Source organism: Miniopterus schreibersii, assembly GCF_964146895.1.
Source record: "Miniopterus schreibersii genome assembly, chromosome: 7".
NCBI classification, from domain to species: domain Eukaryota; kingdom Metazoa; phylum Chordata; class Mammalia; order Chiroptera; family Miniopteridae; genus Miniopterus; species Miniopterus schreibersii.
Window position 1 is genome coordinate 31,876,325 of NC_138108.1, and position 24,721 is coordinate 31,901,045.

Genomic DNA, 24,721 nt, shown 5'->3' on the forward strand with positions numbered 1-24,721 from the left:
GGAATTACAAACTTACCTCTTGGAACAAGGTTAAAAGGTTGTTATTTTATGACTACAAATCAAACTCACTATAAATATAATTCTATACATCATTAGACTGTGAAACGATTCATGGTGAAACTGACAACAAAATCATTTAAATGATTTTGGAGATGCATGCCTGTGGGGGAAGAAGCGGGGAGAAGTTAAGGCTAGTTCCCTGAACCTGTTCCCAAGGCCCCTTTTCTCTGACTTCCCAGAGAGCTAAGGCAGCCCAGCCTAGGCTCTCCTGTTGCTTCTTCCAGACTAAGCACTTTTTGTTTTACATCCCCAGCTTTAATAAATATTCCCTCATAGTCACTTGGACTCGTCATTGTGAAATTTTCCCTGCATGAAGTCAAGAACCCACACACTACCAGCTGCTCTAGGCAGACCCGCCAAGGGCCAGGTCCCCTTCCCGGCAACACTGGCAAAGCTTGAGCATATTCAATCCCACATTTTACCCCATTAGTTCCTGTAGCATATTATTTAGTCTGAATATTTGCAAATGCAAATAGCTTTTCGGCTTAAAAGACTTGCCTTGTTTTTATTCTGTCATCTCAGCAAATGTTTATGTGAGCAAGCCTGGAGCAATACCATTCTAATGAGCAATAAAAACAGACATGTCCCAAGTAAATGGTGCGGTAGTTCTCAGAGATAAATGTAAAACCTGACAGAGCTGGAGATCTAGCTCTAATTATTTAGGATTATAACTGGGGATCAACTACGGATCAAGCCCCTTCATTGCTTGCTCGATACCTAGGGTACCATTTTTTATCTGAACCCACAGAGTCTGGGGTGGGGTGATTTATGCCTCTCTGACCGTAAATCTCATAGGAAGTAATTAACCACTGTTGTCTTGCCTACCACCATTCACCATTCGTGAATAATCCCATCAAGGATAAAGTCGGCCTAAGAGACCAGCAGGGAAAGAGGGAGACTGTGCAAATCTATTCAACTTGCTTCTATTTTATAACACTGAATCTTGGAATAGTCATGTTATTGAAATAAGCAAAGAATTGGGAACTAATCTCCTAATGAATGTGCTGTATTCTAAAAACTCCAATCTATCAATTGGTTGCTTGAAACTATGAAAGCTTTTGTCCATAGTAACAATGCTATAGCAAATTTTTGTTAAATCTAGGTATATCTGGGGGAAAAAAGAGGAAAACCAACATTTAGTGAGCACCAGCCATATGCCAGGCCTTCTACAGATGTTATCTTGTTTGTCATAAAAGCAGTATAAAAAGGTATTGTTTGCATTTTACAGGTGAAAAAACGAAATTAATACCAGGCTTGCCATATTAAGTTGTAGTGTCTGCTTTCAACTCTCTACTATGAAACTCCAAAGGCCTTGCTCTTTTGCTTATAGCACACAGCCTTCCCAGTTCCAGAACTATTGGTTCTGTCGTACTAATAGCATAATATCTCTTAATCACATATATATTTCTTTGAATAAGAGAGTGTGTTGTTATATTTTGAAGAACATTGGCCTCATTTCCTACTCACTTCTCCTCTGGGGGAGCCTTCGTAATAGAGCTAAGGACTTCCTTTCTTGATTTCAAGGCATTAGAGATGTTTGCTGAGACTTGTTAGACCCATAAGCTATGTTATTAAAAGTTAATAATATAAAACCAAGTCTCACCGGCATGCATCCAGAAAAAGTAAGACACCTTCAAGGGTGGAAACTAAGGTGGATTCAGTTTTCTCAACAGGAGGATGAGGGAAGACTGTACAACCAGGACTAATGTTCTGAGGGAAAGAAATACCTGAGATGATAGGCAGACATTCCCAAATGTGAAATATCCCACAAAATATTGAAGCTATTGAGCCTTTTATGAAAGACTTCTTTAGAGGAAAACCAAAATCAAATTAAGATCTTAAGAACAGAGAAGAAATGGTAAATGGAGTAATGGTGAACCTATTTTGAGATGTCATTAAGATTAAACTACTATTATAGTTTCAGAACAAAATGTAAATGTTGCACATCCTGGCAAGTAAAACTGAAATAAGCAACAAAAATTGGGGAGTGGAGCATGCTAGAGGAAGGAAATGTAAGTAGGCTAGTCACCTTATCATTCATATACATACACAGTCAAAAACAAAAACAAACTGTTAAGAAAAAACATAAGGATGCCAAACACTTAATGAATGTCATAATCACCTGCCTTGAACCCTAGAGCAATCTTTTAGGAACTAATATCCCTTTTGGCAAAGACACATATATCTGAGGTGTGGTAACTCCTTTGACTCACTTTGATTTCCTTTTTCTTCTGTTAAATTCCTGTAAAGTTCAATGCTTTTAATTATAAAATAATAGCATGCATGTTATAAGGTTGATTCTTATAAAGCTGATTCTTCCTATCTATCCATTCATCCCCAGACTCACTCTCCTTAACTCTTTGCAATTTCATGCTGTGAAATTGCTCTTTAACAGTCGGGATACTAATAGTCACAATCTCACTGAGCAGTTGTAAAGATTAACTGAGATGATAGATGTAAAATGTTTAGAAATAACTGCTATAGAGTTGTTTATGTAATGCTGAATGTTATTTTTTAATCTATATATCTATTCTTGTATTTGTATTTGTTCAGAGAGAGCTACCTGGGCCACTGTTAACCAAAAGTTAACACTGGGTTATTTCTGCTTGGTAGAGTTTTGAGCAATGTGTAGATTTCTATACTTCAGTGTTTTTTCTGTAGTGCTTAAATTTTAATAATTTGCATAGATTGTGTTTAGGAAATACAATAAAGTTATTATTCTTAGAAAATACAGTGAAGACCTAATAATGTGAGCAATTGCTTCTTCAATACTCCATGTTCTCTACACTTTGAGACATCTTTTCTCAGACTATGGTTGCATAAATTACATCAGACCTTTAGTTCCCCAGTGGCCTTTATTTTTACTACTTTTCTGTCACGACTATGCAAGTTATAGAGAAAGAAGGTGCTCTAATGCCATCTGATATAAACAGATACTGACTCTACTTTTACTCTTTTAAATACGATTTTTAAAGGTTCAGAGAAAGGAATTGCTTAATTCCAGCAGGAAGAAAAAGGAGACGATGATAAACATTTTCTTGGAAACTGAAGAATTAGGCACACAACAGAAGGCCATTCTTTAAGGTAAAATTATGCATTACTGCTCTGGTGATGAAGTTACTCATAGTTCATAACATTAGGAGAAAGAAGTGAATTTTGTTTGATTTGAAATATGTGTATTCACATACCTATTTCTTTAAGGGGTGAAAGATCACTTTCTCCAATGTCTCCTAAAATGTAAGAACACAGGGATCTGGGATCTTGCTTTGTTTGCCTTCAGCAGAGATTCTCTCTGAAGTGAGCTGGCTACTTCCCTTATCTCACACCACCAGAATCAAATGACAAAGAGAAAACTCTGGAGGCAACTTTCTTCTACCTAACACATAACATCTTTCCTAATTAATATTTGAAATGCAATTCTCTATCCACTGATAATGCTGATTAGATAATGCTGTTTCCTGCAATATTTTACCTCCCATAACAATTCCTTCTTCTTCATTCCCATTTCTCATTTTTCCTAGGTCCTCTGTTTAAAAAATGCTCACTTCTTTACAATTTTCTTATATTTACCATATGCTTATTTTAGACACTCAAAAAAAAAAAAAAAAATCACTAATACAATGATCTTGATAAAAACATTTTTTTACCCCTTTCTAACATGTTTCCCCCCAAAACTACAACATCCCTTGCCTGTCTTTTCTTCTCAACCCCTAAATTTCATATTCCAGGCTTCAGAATGCTACTGTCTGACCCCTTTGAGACCAAATCAGACTTTTCCTTTTTCAGAAACATTCCTTGGCTATGAGCAAGCTTTCTTGTTACTTCACAGAGTGCCAAACATATCATGTAGAATTATGAAATAAATGATAAATGTATCCAACATTAAGAAAATTCCTCATTTACAAGAGGTGTTCTCAAGTTAAGGAAGCATTTGAATATATAGGTAACACCAGGTATTTTTACTGAAAGATTATATTAATAGAAATATCATTAAGCAAAGCAGATTAAGAAAAATGACATATTTTACTAAAGCTTAGGCTCAGTGGCCTCTCTGTCAGGGAAGCAAATATACATAATTTATTTAGTCTGCTTAGCTCACATCTCTGCCAAACTCCTGGCTGAATTTAAATGATGTCTAATTAATCAATTTTCAGACAGGGCTCCATAAATGAACCAATTTCATATGTAACATACACAAAAGGGCAGATGTGTATAAAGATCCTGTTTATTCTTTGGACTCATTCATTCTCTGGCTAAGTAGGTTATTCTCCTTAAACTTGGCTGTAGTATATTACTGTATCAAGAAAAATGGACATTGAACAGAAGACTTGATTTCTATACCTAATTTTGCTCTTTTTCTGTGTATGCCTGACTATATCATTTAACCTCTTTCGGCCTTAATTTACTTTATCAAGAAAATGACGTAGTTTAATAAATAATTCTTAAAGTGCTTTTGGACACAAAAAGTCTTTGAATCTATGGCACACATCTTTTTTTAAGGAAAAAAAAAATACTGTAGTCCATTGTGAATGTTACAAGAATAATTAGTATGGAATTTTTAGGTTTTTTTCACTCATTTTTCGCAGGTATATTACACTTTGTTAGAGCAGTCTCATGTGCAGAATAATAGTTCACAATGATGATGCCCTCTAAAATTATGTTTAATAATTATTTAAGTTACCTGAAAAAACTTAGGGGCAAAAACCCAACTAAAGATCCTCTTTTAAAATAGGCATATATTTTTGAGAAATTAAATTGGTTTTATTGGCTCATCTCAAGAATTGAGAAGTTAGGTCATGTTATGTGTTTATTTTCATTTCTTTTTCCATTTATTCCTATATTTTTAAAAGTCACAATTCCACAAACTTCCAGTTACTACTCTGTTCTTACTTGTTTTCACATTGTTTAGCATGAAAATGAATACAGCTTCCCACTCCAAGAAAGGTAATGGAAAAATAACATTTTATAGCTTTAATTTCCTTTTAAATATGTCAGTGTAGCTTTGACACATAAAAGGACAGTTCCTAATGGTTATACTTGCATAATTATTGTCAATATATATGACAGCAGATATCATTTTTAATTGGAGAAAATGACAGTTAAGGTTCAATGCATACACTCATTCTTTAATCTAAAAAATTTTGGAATGGATATAAGTTGTACATATTAGCATTATTAAAGAGTAGTTCTAAAATCTAAGAAAACTTTTTTAAAGGCTCTATATAAAATCAATTTTTTGAAGCAGTTCCTAAACATTGAAGATTAACTATAATCTCATTTAAACAAATAAAATGAATTACATGAAATGCAGTTGAGCTTGTCATTGTTTTTCTGTTTGTTTTTTACATTTCCCCTGGTATCTACAACCAGCAAAACTGGCAAACACTTATGTTTGCTGCTATGACAAAGCTGCTCTAAAGGATCTTATGAATTTGGAATTCCAAACCATTTTAGATGTTTTAGCATGCATGTCATCTCATCGATCACAGGGATACATCTTTTGCCCAACTTTTAATGATTCCACAGGGTTTAATATGAATGTTTTCATTGCTGATGCTGATTTCCTTTTTTTTTGGTTGTAGATATCTTTATTTCTAAGATCTAAATTTTCTTCTACTAATTCATAAACCAAAATTAACATTTCGTTGAAGGGTAATTTATCATATATTCACCAAAAATAATTTAAGAAGCATTAGTAAAATGATTTCAGTATAATAAAACTTTTCTTTACCATGACTCATTAGGCCACATAATGTAACTTTCTCTCTTCATTAACTTCTTATTTGTAAAACTTCATAACAGTTTTAAAAGGTTTGCATTGATTTCCTTGTATTTCTGTATTTTACTTGAAGACCCAGATGATCTGTGCATTAACATTTTGCTCCATAATGCAGTTGTTAAAAACTCAAGGTAATAGGAAAGTACTATTACAATGATTTTTTCTTTAACCCTCAAAGCCTTTCCTTGTCTGTAAGCCTACAAGGCGAGCAGTTTGAGTTTGTCGCCATGCTTAAAGGAAAAGCCTTTCCTCCCCCATTGAAACTTTCAGATTGGCCACAGCAGGTACCTTGGCTGATCTCACTGTTTCTGATATAAACAGAAAAGACACAATACCTGAAATGTATTCTAAGAACTTGGTTCTCTGTTTTTCAGATAATCATGCAAAGGCTAACTGCAGCGTAGACAGATACTTTCTATAATAAGCATATTAAGAATAATAAGCTTTTGATATACAAGACACTGATGTAATGTTTTTTAAATATATTAACTCATTTAAGCCTCTTAACAATTCAATGAGGTAAGTACAATTATTAATATCATTTTACAAATGAGAAAACTCAAAGATAGAAAAGTTACATAATTCAGATATTAGTTGGAGGAGATGAAATTTGATCCTAAGTCTGATTAGAAGTGACTGGCTGCCCTTATCCTATAATGACATACAGCAACTACATGGCTATAAAATTCTAATAGCATCAATGGAGTTGTTGGGGTAGATCATTGGTTTTGTGGGGTGCATTTGAGCATCCCACATATCCAGGTTCTGATTTCCCTATATCAATGGCTACTAACCACATGTAGCTATAAGTTTCAAATGTAAGTAGCTAAGATGGGGATTTCAACTACTAAGGGTTAGAATATTCATAATCTAACCACTTACTATCATATCTGAAATTGCATCTTCTTTTGCTTTTGTTCTTTGTTGTTTTGTTCGTTTTTTGAAGCCAAATAGGGCGAATAGGCTGGCTGTAAGTGTTAAGAAAGATTAGGTTGTGAAGGTTGTGAAAGCCTGGCTAGAAACCACACAACTCATGATCAGGAAGATCCTGACCTTACTGACTGTTCACCCTCCTCCAGATGGCCCAGCTTGAAATGGTCACTCCACCCTTGTTTTGACCCTGCCTCACCCCCAGCTTTCATAAATCAGAGATACCATTCTCTGAATTTCTATAGCTTTTTGGATGTCTTAGAATGTGATCTCCTTTTTATGTTAGTTATTTCTGTGTGATATTATCCTATAACAATAAGATGCAGGAGAATATAAGCCATGTATCATACAGCTCTGAAGTGTCACCAACATTCATGAAGTTTCAGCAATAGCACCTTATATATAATAGTCATTTAACGAATGAATGAAAAATTAAGTGGTGTTACATAAATAAAGAGAACCAAAGCTTTAAATTCAGATAGACTAGTTTTTAAGTCTTACCAGCTCTGTGACAGTGGGCAAATTAATCTTTCAGACTTAGTTTTCTCTTATATAAAATGTAAAGTTTTCTCCTATGCAAAGATTAATAATCTCCATACTAAGTCATGGCAAACATTAAATGAGATCGTGTAAAAGCACACCAGCATAGTGCCTTGTATATATTGAGGATAAATGCAATGTAACTATTTTGTTAATTACCTTGGAAAGGTTATTATGCATTAATTCATTAAATACATATATACTGAACACCTACTATGAGACAGGCACTTTGGTAAGTCCTGTGAAAAATAAAAAGATAAATTAATAATTTCTAACATTTATTATTTTATTCCAGATATTCTTTTAATACTTATCTAACACTTTTATGTTTATAGTCTGTATTTTTTTCTGTTGTGCTAAGGTGCTTCCTGGACATGGATTTGGTTTTCAAGGGGCATGTGTTCTACAAAAGACACAGAAAAATTTCAAAAATAACTACTAAATGATCAGTTTAAAAAGTGCCACAAAGGAGAAAATTCTTCAAATAGTTTTAAACACTAGTTAGTACACACATACATTATCGCTCAGGAGGCCATGCTGGAATGGACAAAGCCAACCTGCTCTTCCATATGTTGCTGACCCCAGTCAGAGAAGATGTTTGTGTGCTCTCTACTTCATGTGGGACGACTTACAGATGCCAGACACCTGCGAATTAGCACAGGCAACTTTTTCATGGGGACAAGCAGATCTCCACTGTCACATTAAGCCACAGAGTTAAAGTTAAAGGTAGTTCTAATTACAATCTTTCAATCCTATATAAACCACTCTTTCAAAGTGAGACATTTCAATTATATATAAAAATAAATAATCTGTGGTAATATCACTTAAAGGATAAAATACCACTGCGATCAATAATATTATAAAAAAACAGAGCATGAACTTCAAGATGATGGTTTTCTAGATTATTTTTTCCTATATAGTTTTTGTACAGTTCCTCAATAGCTAATAAAGAATGTCTGTGGAAGAGATGGATAATACTAACTCAATGTTTCTCCAGTTAACTAAACTTTTCATGCTAAATCATGGCAATCAAATCCTCATGTTAACTTCACAGAGAAATTCATAAGCATTGCAGTGATGTTAAGTATATTAGTTTTACAGATAAAATATTTTAAAGCTTTTTTTTTTTCCTGTAAAGTCAGCAAAAAAAACATAGTTGCTTCATTCTACAAATTCTCTGTTGAGTAACAGCTCCGGGAGAACTTCTAGATGGCCTTCTGAAGGCTTCTTCCTGCTGACTCAGACTCAGACAAGCACTCTAGAGGTTCCCTATTAAACACCATCGACTTTCTGTTCAATAAAATTTTAAAACCTTTTTTCTGAAATAATTCCTTATACTTAATTGCATTATTTTCCAGCATATAGTTTACTAACCCATAAACTCTTAAATTCTCCTATAAAAATAATTTTATCATGTTCTGTTTTCCCCACACTGTCTCCAAAGGTGAGTTGCTTAAGTCTGACCCACTCTCATATTCCCAAACCCAAATCTCTCATTCACTTCCGTCTCTTCCAAATTTAAACACAGATTTGATGCTAGCTAACCCCAAAGTAATACCTTTCTTCAAAGACCATTTGGTTTATTGCATTCATTCCTCGTTTCCCAACAACAATTAATCGAATCTTTGAAGACATGGAGTATAGATTGTTTCTACTTATTAAAACGCAGCAACTGAATAAAAGCTTCACACAAAAAATGCACTTTATTTTTGGTTTCCTTAATGGTTTAAGTTTTGTTTGTTCCTTTGTTGGATGATAATTACATTCATTAAAATTGCAGCTCATTTCTTTCATATCCAAGTTAGTTTTTATATTTGTCTGTGTGATACATTAAAATGTTTTTAAAGGACATTAATTTGTTGGTTACTTTATTTCCCAAGGCCATGATACTGCAAATAATTTTATCAACCAAAATCATTTGAAGATAACCACATGCATGCCTTAAACAGAAATCATAAAGGATACTTAAAAAAAAATCACTTATTTGGAAACAAAAATAACTTCCCATAGTATATACTACAAAATTATTTGAATTATTTTATTTATGCAAATTTTTTTCAGGAATCATCTACCAGGAAATGCCAATGCATAAACAAACTTTCTACGATCAACCATAAACTAGTAATAATATTATGAATATATAACAAATGAAATTCAATGATATCATATGAACTATTTTACCTTTGCATTATAGGGAATGTAATGTTTTGATAAAGCTTCAGGCGTATGCATCCATGTTTTGTCTGCAATGAAGAATACACAGTGTTAACTTAAATTACAGGTTCTGAGGGTGTCATATTCATGTATTAGCATTTGTAAGGATTCTGATATGAATGAGAGCATTTCCAATTCTGAGATCCTCTTGCTAAATTCAGAAAGAATAATTAGTCACATATAAGAACAATGTAGCTGGAAAGCGATTATACAATTATTTCCTTGATCTAAAAGTTCCTGCTTTTCTTTTTAAATGTTTTCAAATAATACAAATGTTACTGGGTTTTAAAAGAATACATAAAACTAACAGCATCAGTGGGTTAATTATATCAAATTATATCAATTATTAATTATATCAATTATTAATTAGTAATTATATCAATTCTGTGATTAATTTTCTGATAACTTTCTCTTTTTACTCTCAAAATTACAGGTTATTTTTCTTAATTCTCTAATAAATAAAAAGTAACTTTCTCTTTACTCATTATTTTTAGCAAAGAATTAACAGCTTAGTAAAGGGAAATTTTAATATTAAACTAATAACTGCATTTATATAAAACTGAAATAAGTCAATCTACTAAGTTCATGTAGAAATCAACATATTAGAGTAATTTTTTATCTAAACTTAGAAAAACATTAATTTCAGGTCTACTATCAGCAATTTTTGATATAAATAATCTTAATTCAAAATGTTCCTTAGATTAGAGTAATAGAATATTAAAAATAAAAGTAACTAAAAGGCTAGAAGACATTGAAACTAATTTGTATTGTATATTATTGATAGAAACATAAAATATACTTTTCATTCAATTTTTGAACTTTATTTATATATTCCACATATCATCCCAAATATTTTGTGGAATGCATAAGTGGGAAGAAAGAATATATATATTAATATTAATGTTTAGTCAAACCAAATTTGGCTTTTTATTAAACTGCATTGTTTTTTGTAGTAAAACTTCTCAATATTCAAATATGTTATCCCTTCAACTTAGTTTTGTGAGTATTTTATTCCTCATGGAAATTTAAAAATTTAGAATCAATATTGTAAATAGAATAAAATCAAAACATATTTTGCCATGAAAAATATTAACTACGTGCATACTGAAAGGAAATTTTGAAATAGTAACAAAGTATTTTCAGAACATTTGAAAATGGCGTTGATAGGACCCAGCCTGACAGCATTAATGTGTTCTTCTCAAGCTGGGGCAATATGAAGACAAAGGGAAAAAGACATTCTATTTCTAGAATGCCTATTTTATACCATCTGAAGGATAATGCACTGTATTTATATTAAACATGTTTCTGGAGTACAGTCCAATATTCACAAGAATTTTTAAGACAAAACATGAGGGATCAATTAAACCCCATGCTTTTGGTGCATTTCAGGGCTATTTCTGACTGCCGAAGTGGACACATAATAGCTGTAATTGGGGGAAACATTTTGAGAAGCAATACATGCCAAGCTTCAAAAAGCAGTATTAACATATTGACATTGATGTGGGAAACTAATTTTTTTATTAGTTTTCTTTTTATGATTGCTACTGGAGAGGGCATGATTAATTCAAGGATAATTTGTACTTAGATTTGGGATATAGCCTTTCCCTCACATATGAAAAGAAATAAAGTATTACACATTAAAACACGAAAATAATAAAAACACCGGAGACCTGCACTTAGGAAACCTAAAGAGATACCCGATTTCTTTCTTTAACCCTTCAACGCAGTTCTTCTCATGCCTCCTTTCTAAGACATAGAGCGCCGCTCAGGAGGATGCGAGGCCTGCCAGGCGTCGGAATACGATGGCCCATTCCGATCCTGAGGCAGACAGAGCTTTCCCCAGGAAGCCACTATTTTTTGAAGACTGATGGTATTACCTTTGTTACAGTCCCATATTTCAGGGACCTAGAAAGAGGGCAGGTATATCCAGCTGTTACTAGTGACAGACTAAAAGAATTACAATATTAAATTACTAGTGCACAAGCTACAGTTGCTAGAACGACAAAAAATGTATTATCCACACATCAAGTGCTGACAGTTCAGTGGCCGTTCATTGCTTACCTCTGGTATACGTAGTACACTCAAAAAACCTGAAGTGTTTCCAAAAACAAGTCCTTACTGTCATGCTAATTTATATTTTGGCAAAAGAAAAAAACTAGCAGTATAAAACCCTTTATATTAACTTATACACATGAGGTTGACCTTGAAGAGCCAGTACATATAGATGATGGTCCTTGGTCACTGTATGTGCCCACAGGAGCAATCAGATGCATGTTACTGGTATAGAAAGGGGAACACAGACATTCTAGAATGTCTATGAAATTAAACTATAATCCTTGAAATTAAACTATAATCACTGACTCAATAGTGAACAGTCACATAAAATGAAATGCCAACATTTCAAAATATTTAACAAGTGTCAAACCACTCTCACTGCTGGGTCAATAAATGTAGGTATTCAAAATGCATTTAGATTAAGACCTCATCAAGAAAGATGCAGTAACTTCACTATTCTTGTATCACAGAGCTTAATACCTTGAATATATTAAATTTAAAACTAAATGTTGTTGAATAAGTGGATGCATATGAATGGATCATAAAAAGGGAAATGATATTTAAATATTGAATCCTAAGTGCTATATACTATGATTATATCTACCCATCAGCTTGTTAACTGCCAAGTTAGAGTAAATAAATTATAATTAATTAAATTATTTAATCACATTTATTCACATGCTATGTTTATGCTTGTTTACTAAATTATTCATTTTTATGTAATAAATAAAGTTTGTATTTTAAAAATTCAGATAGAAAGCTAATGTAAGGAAAGGAGTTATAAAACAAATACATTCATTAAAAATTAATTAATGACTGTGAAGTTAAGACTAATTTTTACAGAATTATTAAAAATTGTGCAAAATGATGCAATTCTAATACAATCAGTCTTTTTCAGAATCTATGAGCAGCTCTAATACCATTAGAGCATTTGAAAAGAAATCAGTGAAGAATCTAGCTAATTCAATCAAAGAACAGCAGGCAAATTACTAATCGGGTAGTTTAATAAAAAGAGGAAAAACTATTATGTCCAGGTTTAAGATAATGATCTTTCCTCCTTAGGCTTCTGAGCAGCACAAGATGACTTAGTAAGGTTCCACGTGATAAGTAAGAGAATTAGACACCTACGAAATAAGCGATAAGCTTTTGCTGACAGAAGGCCATCCTGCTGAGTTTAGAGTATAGTACACGCTGTATGCTGATGCTAGTTCTTGGAAAGATGAAGTAAATTATATTCTCTAGGGCTATAATTAAACTCCCGATTGTCAGGATATATGGATTCTCTCATATAATTCAAGTTTTCCAACTAAATTAAAATTAACTCAGCCCTAGCTGGTTTTGCTCAGTGGTTAGAGCATCAGCCCACGGACCGAAGGGTCCACAGTTCGGTTCCAGCCAAGGACACGAACCTCGGTTGCAGGCTCGATCCCCGGCCCCAGCTGGGGCGGTGCATGGGAGGCAGCCAATCGGTGGGTCTCCCTCACATCAATGCTTCTCTCTCCCTCCCTTTCACTCTCTCTGAAAAGCAATGAAAAAAATACCCTTGGGTGAGGATTTAAAAAAAAAAAATTCAATCAAATAGTAGCATTGGTTGAAACTGGGAGCAGAGACTCTAAGAGTTTTTCCTTTAACAACCTCACCAAATGAGCGATTCAGAAGTGATTGGTGAATTTAAGGTAGAACTTCCAGCATCAAGTTCTATTTGGAATAGAGTAAAATGTTGATCGATAATTTCCTAATAAGTATATTTAACCATTAGACCTGAAAAATAAGAGAAATCCAAAGAAATGTAAAGAGAATGAAACAAAGTAGGAAATAACAAGTATTTCTGCTTCAAATTACATTAATTTTCCTCATGGTTATATTCCCACTGTCTTTAAATGAGACAAAGTATACAATTGCTAGTTACTCATATTTCTTTCTATCCAACTGTTGGGATTTCTCAATGAAAAAGCCCTCTAAATTATCTTCAAATAAAGAGTAAGTTAAAATGTCAAGTTTCAACTTAAAAAGCATGGGAAAGGGAATTACAAGCAAATGAAAAGATAAGGTACAGGAGGATTTTTCTTAAAAAGCGTGGTGCTGGCTGCTTTTGGACTGCTGGTGGGAATGCAGACTAGTGCAGCCACTTCAGAAAACAGTATGGGGGTTCCCCAAAAAATTAAAAATGGAGCTGCCTTTTGACCCAGTGATCCCACTTCTATGAATATACCCTAAGAATCCTGAAACACTAATCAGAAAGAATATCTGCACCCCTATGTTCATAGCAGCACAGTTTACAATAGCTAAGATCTGGAAACAGCCCGAGTGCCCATCAGCAGATGAGTGGATGAAAAGCCGTGGGACATTCTCACCGTGGAACACTACGCAGCTATAATGAAGAAGGACCTCGTACCCTCTGGGACAGTATGGATGGACCTGGAGAATATTATGCTAAGCGAAATAAGCCAGGCAGAGAAAGGCAAACATCACATGATCTCGCTTATATGTGGAATCTAAAGAATATAATAAACTGACAAACAAAATAGATTCAGTGACAGAGAAGCATGGAACAGACTGCCGAGTCTCAGAGGGAGGGTGGGGTGGGTGAGTGGGGCGTGGGGAGAGAGTAACCAAAGAATCTATATGCAGACATGCACAACCCAAGGACACAGGCAACAGTGTGGTGAGGGCCTGGGCCGGGAGTGGGTGCGGGGGGAAGGGGTCAATGGGGAAAAGGGACAGCTGTAATATTTTCAACAATAAAGATAAATGTTAAAAAATTAAGATAGTGTGAGTAAAGTAATGAGTTGAGATGTAAGGTTTTTATTACTCTATTAGAAATACTTCATATAATTATTTCTAGATTTTGTTTACTAGTAAAGGAAATAAAAAAGAAACATTATTTTGGTATATGTTTTAAATCAGAAGCAAGCTACTGACCACAAAAAATGTCACTTTGCTTTCCCTTTATTCGGAAAAAAATAAGTAATAAATTCCTCGCTTCCCAGGGTTGAAAAGTACCTGAAAGTTCATATTACCTAAATCCCTACAGGACACATTAGCCCTCTGTACCACATCCAAATGAACACCTCTTGCTTCAGTAACAAAAAAGTTAGTACTTTGAATAATTCCCTTATGTTTCTGCACAACTTTGTTGAAATTTTTTTCTGTATTAAATCAATGACCACATAATTTATGCCTATTTGCTCTTTTTTTGAAATTTTATTTTATTTTTTTTACCAACCCATTATTTTTTATTTTATTTTTATTTTTTTTGTTTAAAATATAACAAACGTCCCTTTATCTCCCCAATGACCCACTGCACCCTGTCCCACCCACCCCCCTTCCCAGTTCCCTCTCCCCACCATTGTCCATGTCCTTGGGTTGTGTATATACGCATATAAATTCTTTGGTTACTCTCTCCCCCTATTTGCTCTTTATTAAACTTAGTCTCATGACCAAACGACAGCCTTTCTAACACTGAAAGACAATTCCCATTACTGCACCAAGGGTTCTCAGCCATGCTTCCCTGCTAAAAGTCCTCAAGTCATCCCAGCCTTTCTCATCAGGGCATGTTACATGTGTTAGTTAATCCTTTAAAGAGAAAACACATTGTTCCTGACTGCACAGAACAGAATGATCTATTCCCAGGTTCTGAACTGTTCATTATTCATACATTAGAAAATTAACTGAAACTTCGATAATGACACTGTTGACTTTATTCTTCGGCTACTTTTTACCCACAAGGATACATTATTTTACCCTCACTGAATTAGATAAAACTATCAAATTTTCTGTCTTTCATATGAATGTATCATATTTTGTAAAAGGCCATGTTTTCCTCTCCCTTAAAAAATAAATGAAAACTGTTTCTTTCATTCCTATACTGATAATTATATTACATTTATACTTATTTTCAGTTCCTGCCTTAAAATTAATAACAAACTTATCTTGGCCTTATTGCTATCAATTCACCTATCATCAGTCTTCACATATTCAATAAAAAGTAAAGCAGCCCAGGCCAGGTGGCTCAGTTGGTTGGAGAGTTGCCTTGTACACCAAAGAGGTTGAGGATTTGATCTCTGGTCAAGGTGGGTATGGGAGGTGGCCAATCAATGTATCTCTCTTGCGTCAATGTTTCTTTCTCTTTCTCTCTCTAAACATATCCTCAGGGGTGGATTAAAAAAAGAAATATAAGTAAATCATACACACACACACGAGTGAATTTAAATCAAGGTAACCTTATGTAAACCCAAAGAATTTAGTGTTATATGGCTACGTGAGATGAAGTCAGCACTAGTTTCAGATCACTTTACTTTTTGCAATTTCACACCACAGAATAAAACCGTTAGAGAACATACGATCACAAAGGTATTCTGAACCAAATGTATTAAATAACTTTACTCTTTGAATAAGCTAATAACCAAAAAGGGTTAACTGGCGATGTTTGCAAATCCGTGTGCTCTATTCTAACTTCATTCTTGAACCACATGGTTTGGTAATAGGAAAAACTGATTGCTTAACATCTCTGCTAGACTTTCATAGTAATTAATATTGAATTGACCCCAAGGCCATTAAATGGGCACACTTACCTTTCTTTCTGCTAAAAGCACGGTTCATGATGAGGATCAGCCAAATAGATGTTCGATTCAATCACACTTTATAGCCTATAAAAATAAAAAAAATGAAAGCATAAATGAAGAAATGTTGACCAACCTCTGTTGTGAAAATGCATTTTAATCACAAAGACTTTAAAAATTTTTTTAATATTTACAATCAATATTCTGAAATCTCCCGAAGACCCCTAGGTAAGATAAACATAAGTACTCATTATGAGTGGAAAAGCATACAAAAACAATATCTCAAATAAAATTCCTCCGAAGTTCCTGAATTTTCTTGATTTTTTTCTATTACATATCACTAATTATATTTATTTGTAAATTTAAGGAGGAAAAAAATCTAATATGCAGACCAAAACTGAGAAAAGAGCCACCGACAAAGTTTACAGAGAGCAGTGCCTGTAGTTCACACAAGAGCCAATAGAAAGGGAGGGACATTTCATAATCCACAGGACACCAATTAGATTTACTAATAACTGTCTTACCTTATAAGTGGAAAAAATAAAATAAAATAAATGATGCTTTGGCCCCACTTAACAAATCTTAAAATAAGACACACACACACACCAAAATTAAACCTTTTCCAAGTAACTTCACCATATCCCAAAACATTGTTCAAAAATATTTTAAGAAATATAAAAATATTCAATAGCCAATATGGTAAAATTCACAATGTCTGGCATCCAACAACAAAAAAAAATCAGGCATGCAAAGAATCAAAAAAATACAATCTATAATGGGGAGAAAAATCAATCAAAACTGATGCAGAAAAATGACATAGATGATAGTAGTGACAGCCAAAGATTTTCAGATGCATTCCATATGCTCAAGAAGCTGAGGCATAGATTAAGCAGTTAATTAGACACAGAGATTGTGTGTGTGTGTGTGTGTGTGTGTGTGTGTGTGTGTATCCAAATCGAACTTCTAGAAATGAAAACCACAATGTGTGACATAAAAAAATACACTAAAAAAACAAAATACACTAGATGGGACTAATGGTAGATAAGGCATTGCAAAAGAAAAGAGTGGTGAAAGTGAAGACAGACATAGCAGCTATCTAAAATGCAACAGACAGAAAAGAGGGAGGAAAGAAGGAATGAAGGAAGGAGGGGAGGAAAAATGGGAGGAAGGAAGGGAAGGAAGGGAGGAAGGGAGGGAAGGAAGGGAAGGAAGTAAAGAAAGGGAAGGAAGGGAGGGAGAGGGGGAGGATCACTGAATTCTAGAAAACCTTCAAGTCTTCAAATAGTCCCTGAAGGAGGAGAGAGCGAGAGAAGAAAAATATTTGAAGAAATAAAGGCTGAGAATTCTCCAAAAATATAAATCCAGAGATTCAAGAAGCTTAACAAAACCCCAAATACAAGAAACAACAAAACTACACACATAACATATCAAAATCAAATTGCTTAAACCCAGGGACAAAGAAAATATTATAAGTAGCGAGAAAAAAGCCACACATACGTACAGAGGAACAAGGTTAGAATGGCAGCAGTTTTCACATATAGAAACATTACAAACTAAAAAACTTAGAGGAGCAACATCTTTAAAGTATGGAAAGAACCAAAACTTAATATTGAAAAACCCAAAAACACAGATAATCTCATTATATACAGGGGTAAATTCAGAGTGATTTTTTTAGGCCCATTTTGAGATTTTTTATTAAACACCAATATATATTTTTATCTTTCTAAAGAATCCAGAGGCAAGATCTCATATTTACAATATTTTTAACATATTGTAAAAATCATTAGAAAAACATATAAATTCATTTGATACGTAGTAAGTCTAGTTATGTTCAAAAATATAAATGAATATTTACATGTGATCAATAAAAAATTTTATAATTCATAATTTATTGAAACATAATCACTCTAAGTTTATAGCCAATTGGAAGGAGTTTTAAATCTCTAAGTAAAAATTTAAAATACATTATAACATTAAAGGTAGATGTCATTACATGAATTCTTTTAATCCCAAATTTTATTTAAAAATCAGTAACCACATTGTCAAAACACTATGAGGCCAATTAGTATTAACTAGTCTATAAATTTAACTTTTTTGTAGGCCTAGTTTTTTAAAAGGCTGGAATCAACAATCATTTCTTTAAATAAATCCAGCATATCCAGGTTGGAAAACTGATTTACAAAAGGAAATCCACTGATATTTATAGACTATTTCAGAACTCTAGAGTGACTTTCAATGAATGGCCGTTTCCTGCTTTGCGACCTGGGAGGTCAGCTACCTTTCTCTGAAATGAGATAATCACACAGTAAATAAATTATGCTAAGAGAAATATTTTTAAAGATAAACTCCATATATTGAAACAAATAGTTACAGTAGAATAGACAGGATTCTCCAATATATATACCTAAAAGTAACCTAGGTTTTTTTGTCCTTTTGAACCTTAGATTTTGAAGTTCTTTGTGGAAGTCCTACTCAATATTTTCTCCATTTTAAAAATCGTAATAGTATAATTTCTCTGCTTTTTATTTTGATTGTACACATAAGAACTGCATCTTTTTAGACCTGTTGTTTTAGTCATTTGACCAAACACTTTGATATCCATATTTTATGTAAGAGTGATAACTTCTGGGCTCCAATTACATTGGTAAAACATTACCTTTGGGAAAGTGTTTTAATTCCTTTGAAAGACTAAAATAAAATAGTTTGCTCAATTAGAGCCGTCAGAGTCTAAGACTCAAGACTTCATGGTGTATGTTTTTTAATCCTCACCAGAGAATATTTTTTCCATTGCTTTTCACAGAGAATGGAAGGGAGAAAGAAATATTGATGTGAGAGACACATTAAATGGTTGCCTCCTGCATGACCCCAACCAGGGCGGGGATCTAGCCTGCAACCGAAGTACGTTTCCTTGACAGGAATCAAACCCGAGACCCTTCAGTCTGCAGGCTGATGCTCTAACCATTGAGCCAAACTGCCTAGGGCAATTAGGGATTTTAAGACTAAAAGTTGTAAAATATATAATGCTTGAAGATTCAGTTGATCTCTAGAGACAAAGCAACAATACAAAAAAATTCATTTCAGCCTGGCCAGTGTGGCTCAGCAGTTGAGCATTGGCCTATGATCCAGGAGATCGCAGTTCAATTCCCAGTCAGGGCACATGCCCAGGTTGCGGGCTCCATCCCCAGTAGGGAGCATGCAGGAGGCAGCTGATCGATGACTCTCTCATCATTGATGTTTCTCTCTCCCTCTCCCTTCCTCTCTCTGAAATCAAGACATATTTTTAAAAAAAGAAAACATTTCAGTTTCAAATTGTCTGCCTTTTATTAGAGTACTCCACTTGAAATGATTTTTACTTTATTTTAATCTCTTGCTTTAATGTCAGCTCTTTTTAGATTGAGATTTTGTACAGTGAGCCCAGTTTTTATCCTTACGTTTAATTCTAATAACCAGTAATTATAAACGTGTATAGACTTACTAATTTAATTATTTTATAAACTTTTGTTTTAAGAGTTTTCTTTCATCAAGTTAGAGAGAGAGAATTGTTCCTTTTACCAGCTTTAAAGTAGCCCTCAGGAGAAACTTCCTTGATATCCAGAGCATCTCACAATGTCAGTGGTTTCACTGGGAGGAAATTGATTGGCAGGAAATCTAATCTTTAAAAACAGAGCTTCCAAATATTTACACTGGGATAGCGGGCTTTCCTTGCTGTTTGAGGCGGTGCTGGATATGACCACTACACTGCCACACACAATACCGCTTAGCCCCAATCAAAAATGAGCTCTGTTTCAGCCACTACAATCTCGCATGTCTTATTTTTAACTTTAGTGGGACTATGGTGTTCTTTAATTCTGGGGCCTTCTTCCTGTGGATTTCTACGAGTCTTTCACATATAGCTGCCAAACCATTTCTCCTGGGAAATCTCTTTATCTTCATCTCCATCCTGACAATATTGAACTTTACACCAGCCCTGTGATCCTGGAAAATAACAAAGGTTAAGGAAATTCCCCCACCCTTTTGTGTTCTGGAAATGGCTTACCGCAAAGAACCACCCTTCCCCATTTGACTTAGATAAGATTCAGGGCACTCTCCGTGTTTACTCGTGGCAAGGTCAGACAAAGACTCTCCAAATTCCATTATCTGCTTCATAAATGATTAGCTGAACTGTTTGTGCCACTGACTAATCTTGCTGAAATAACCCGCTACCTTTCCTTTACCAAACTTTAGCAAAGCTTCTCTCCTTCCCCCAGGCTCCTGAACTTTGACCCACCCCCAGTTTAGGACTCAATCCATTCTTCAGAACCTTTCCTAAAAATAGGCTGACCTCAGGGCAAAAAGTGTTTTGTTCAACAGTCCCTAAGGACACCACCCTCAATCATCCCACCTTCCCACATCCTGTTCTTTCTAACCTATTTACTCCTTATAAAAGGAAAGCCCTTTTCTCCCTAGCTTTTGAGATGGTGGGCACATTCTCTCAGTTTCAATTATCCCCTCCCCTTACTGCAGCAATCTTTTCACATAAGGTCTCTCCTTACATCCAAATTTGTTTTTTATTTGACACTCCATTTGGTCAGATTCAGAAAGATTGCCGGCAACTAAGCCCAATCTACTTCACTGAACAGATTTGCACTAATAGATGCTTTCATTTCACCATCAAATGAATTGCAAAAGGGATATCCTAGAAAAGTAATTTAATTTAATCTGTGCTTTAAAATTTGTATCTTTACACCTCTAGTATCTAGTTGATATTTATAGCAAATACCTGTTGAATTACAAAGTGAACGGACAAATTAAATTTTCTAAAACAATATACATTGCCCTGCCAGTGTGGCTCAGTGGTTGAGCATCAACTCATGAACCAAGAGGTCACAGTCAGATTCCTGGTCAGGGCACATGCCAGGGTTGTGGGCTCGATCCCCAGTAGGGGCTGTACAGGAGGCAGCTGATCGATGACATCTCTTTCTCTCATCGATGTTTTTATCTCCCTATCCCTATCCCTTCTTCTCTCTCTAAAAACCAATAAAAACATATTTCATTTTTTTAAAAAACAATATACATCGTATGGTAACAAAAACACTTATCTTAGTTGTCCAAAATTACTGAAAATTTGTAATATAAAGTTTTTAATTAATTTGAAGATACTTTAAGTTAAGAAATGCTCTAAGGTTGCTCAGTAATCCAATTAACAAAACTATAATCTTATTTTATTACACATATTGCACAAGTTTATGATAAGTTATACAAATAAAGACAATTCACTTTTTCATCAAAGAAAACATTATATACAAGCCAATGATAGCCATGATCATTCTCTGTATAAGAAATACTTATTCTGTTGGATAGAAGCAATCTAGTGAAACAATGTAAGTTAATAAACAATTTGATAAAGTCATGCATATTTTCAGACAAAAATTCCACTGACATCAAGCAACCTCTGTGATTGTTCAATACCAAAAATGAAGGAAAAACTTACTTCAAGAGGAATAGAGCAATATTCTTTAATAGGTATACTTTTCATAGAAACAAAATTTGAAGAATAGAAGAAAATTTGGATGAAAAAAGGGGTTCTATGGAAAGTAACCTTACAGGGTGATCTAATCATAAATTCGTATCTGGGCAGGTCATGGTGGGTAGTCACGCCCCAGGCATATAACTTCTTTAGCAAAAGGTTTATCTTTGCCTTAGGTAAGCCCTGTCCACTGTTTCTATGAATCTAGGATTCTAGGTTAACACACCTTTGAAATAAACTGTAACTACCCTCAAGAGAGTTTATAATCTTGTTAACTGTCTTGTAATCCAATCTCCTCCTAGTTTAGTTTCCTCCTTAATTTCAAAAGTATAAAAGAAGCTTCAAAACTGTTATTCTCTGGAGCATTTGAGATCTCACTCCTTGGCATATATTATCAGTTTGGCTCATAAACTCACAAAAATTGTCTATAGTTTTGGGCGTTCCTTACATCTTTGGATGTAAGGAGGACAATATTTGTAAATGAGAAAATAATAAGAAGCCATTAAGGTGAACAAAACAGAAAATATTCATAAGCAAATATAATGGCTGAAATTATAAAAAGCAATATAAATAGACTAAATTGCAAAATGGGTATAATTTATAAATTACTGTGCTCAAAGATTAAATGGATAAACTCTCCATTTAATTTGTTATCCTTTTAATTTTCACTTGTTCATTTGAATGAACAAGCCTTAGTGCTTAAACAGATTGAATGTTTATACACCCTATAACTCATAAAATCCATTCCTGACTATTCATCCCAAAGGAATTATGACAGATCCACAAAGGATTTATGTGAGAAATCCCATTATTGTGTGTAGTCGTAAGGAGCTGGAGGCAGTCTAGTTGTCTACCACCAGAAGAGAGAAGCAAAATGTGGTAGATATATATCATAGAATATTATGTAGAACAATCAGTTAAAAATAATGATTAAAGTCCTATTAAGGGGCCACATACTAAAGCTGACAAGCTCAGGGGAGCTCAGGGAGGCTTGCCTGGTAGCCTTACAAACTCAGAGACCTAAAATAAATTAAACCATTTTAACTAAAAAAGGATGGTCTGAAATTAAAACTTTTTAACTAAAAGCAGTTTATGACAGGTAGTCATGTCCTAGGCTAGAATCTTCTCTGACAAAGGTCAATTTTCACCTTAATTGAGTCTACTGTCTTTTGCATCTATTTAAAATGTCAAGACCTCTTAGGGTACAACCAATGCACCAGAGTGGAGACGAAAACTCTCTCAGTTATCGTTATTAATTGCTGACTGTGAACTGTCTTGTACCTACCTATGTAAAAGAAGCATGTGTCTATCATTTTACTTTTTATCCAATCCCAGAGGTCTCTCCACTTTGCTTAATCTGTCACCAATGGATTTCATGTAACCCACTTATTGACTGTAAAGTATAAAATAAGAGGCAAAACTGCCATTCTCTGGAGCATTTCCTCAATCCACTGATTTTGCTTCCCAGCAATTGTGGACAGTTTGGCGCAAATAAACTCACAAAAATTCTCTACAGGTTTGAATGTTTCTTACGTTGACAATATAACAACATGAATAGATCTTAGACACAATGCTGACTACAACAAATAAGGCGAACCTGATAACCCATAAACTAAGCAACACTTACATACAAAATAACAACAATATTAAAAGGACAAATACAAACAAAGATGTTATCAGTGGGGAGAGTTCCCTGTCCCCACCTGTTGCTGGGAGATGTGGGTTTCTTGAAATATCTTGAGAAAAGGAATTTTCTGAGACTCGCATGGAGGGATGAGCTACTGTAGAAAGCTTTCTTTCTGTGGAATTACACTCATAAGTTTCCAAGGTCCCATTTCCCTTCATCCCGCCAAGGAAGAAGCCCAGCTGTGCCTTCACTAAGGCTAGAATTAAAGCCGTTTCCCAGAGTTTCTGTTCCGTGTTGGAGCAGCGTCCAGTACAGCATTAAGCTAGCTTAGTTTGTGTTCCCAGTTGCAGTCCATCAGTCCACTGGTATGGTGTCCACAGGGCACACGACTAGGGAGGGAACACGGGCGAATGCATGGAAGCCAGAGCAAAACCAAAGGAACCAGAGAATCAAGAGAAGAGAATGAATTCCTTTGGTTGCGGGATTATGCATCCCCAAATTTTCACCGGCTTGCAGTGGGCCCTGGTCCTTCTAACCAATGATCTCTGTTCCCAGGTTTGACTGACAGACACCTTCCTTATGCCACCCGAACTTAACTCTGTATGCAGTGCTCTGCAGGGAATGGACTGGTGGTTCCCTGGGGGGGGGGGGGGGAGTGGGGAGGAGGGGGGGTGAAGTTGCAGCTTCCTGGTGAAGCTGCCCAAATAACCATGCTTATAATGTCTGGCCTTCCCTTTGCTCCTTTTCTAATATTAATAACTAGTAATTACAACGGTATTAATAATATCTATCTTAAACAACTGACTGGTAAAGAGGGGGAAAAGAGTATGGAATGGCATAAAAATAATAAAATAGAGGAAAGGTAGTGACTTTAAACAGCCATAAGGAGAATGATTATTTCAATACTTTGCACCTGCTGTCAATATATAAATCTTGGTACAAGGCTGGCACTCTCCTGTCATTCTTCTTTATTAAGTGACGCAGGTACATAAAGTCTTGTGGTGCACTTATGGGGTAATGTCAGAGCCCCTGCCCTTGAGTACAGGAGAAAACAGAAGCTTATTTGTGATAGGAAAATCACAACTTCCAAACAACTAAGGTTCCTAGACTAGGTCCTCCCAGATGCTTAGTGTTCCTTTTATTCTTTGTCTTTTGATACCTCAGAGCAGCTGTTTCAAATGTTTCTACTTTTGTTGAGTCATATCCTAGGAGATAATCTTGCCCCCTACTTTATTGAGATGATTGATGTCAGCCCTTTAATATTCTTCATTTCTTTCTATCCCCACTGGTCAATTGAGCAATGTGATTGCCCACTTTAAGACTGAAACACAAACACCCAGTCATTAATCTCTTTGCCAATTCTCTGTATCTTCTCTATTACCTCAGAGGACCAGAACAGCTTCCCCTTCCCTACACTTTTGCTTTGTTCTAGTTCAATCCCAATTCCT

The 24,721-nt window shown here is 34.7% G+C and overlaps 1 protein-coding gene across 4 annotated transcripts in view; it reads right to left on the minus strand.

Moving 5' to 3' along the window:
* GULP1 (GULP PTB domain containing engulfment adaptor 1) overlaps positions 1 to 24,721 on the minus strand; it is a 187,204-nt gene that overhangs the window by 61,438 nt on the left and 101,045 nt on the right. For all 4 annotated transcript variants that reach the window (XM_081143477.1, XM_081143474.1, XM_081143475.1 and 1 more), the window contains 2 exons: positions 16,153 to 16,227; positions 9,491 to 9,552 (listed from right to left, as the gene is read on the minus strand). In XM_081143477.1, the coding sequence (XP_080999603.1) occupies positions 9,491 to 9,552; positions 16,153 to 16,180 (90 nt within the window). In that variant the 5' untranslated portion in view covers positions 16,181 to 16,227. The remainder of the gene's footprint in view (positions 1 to 9,490; positions 9,553 to 16,152; positions 16,228 to 24,721) is intronic.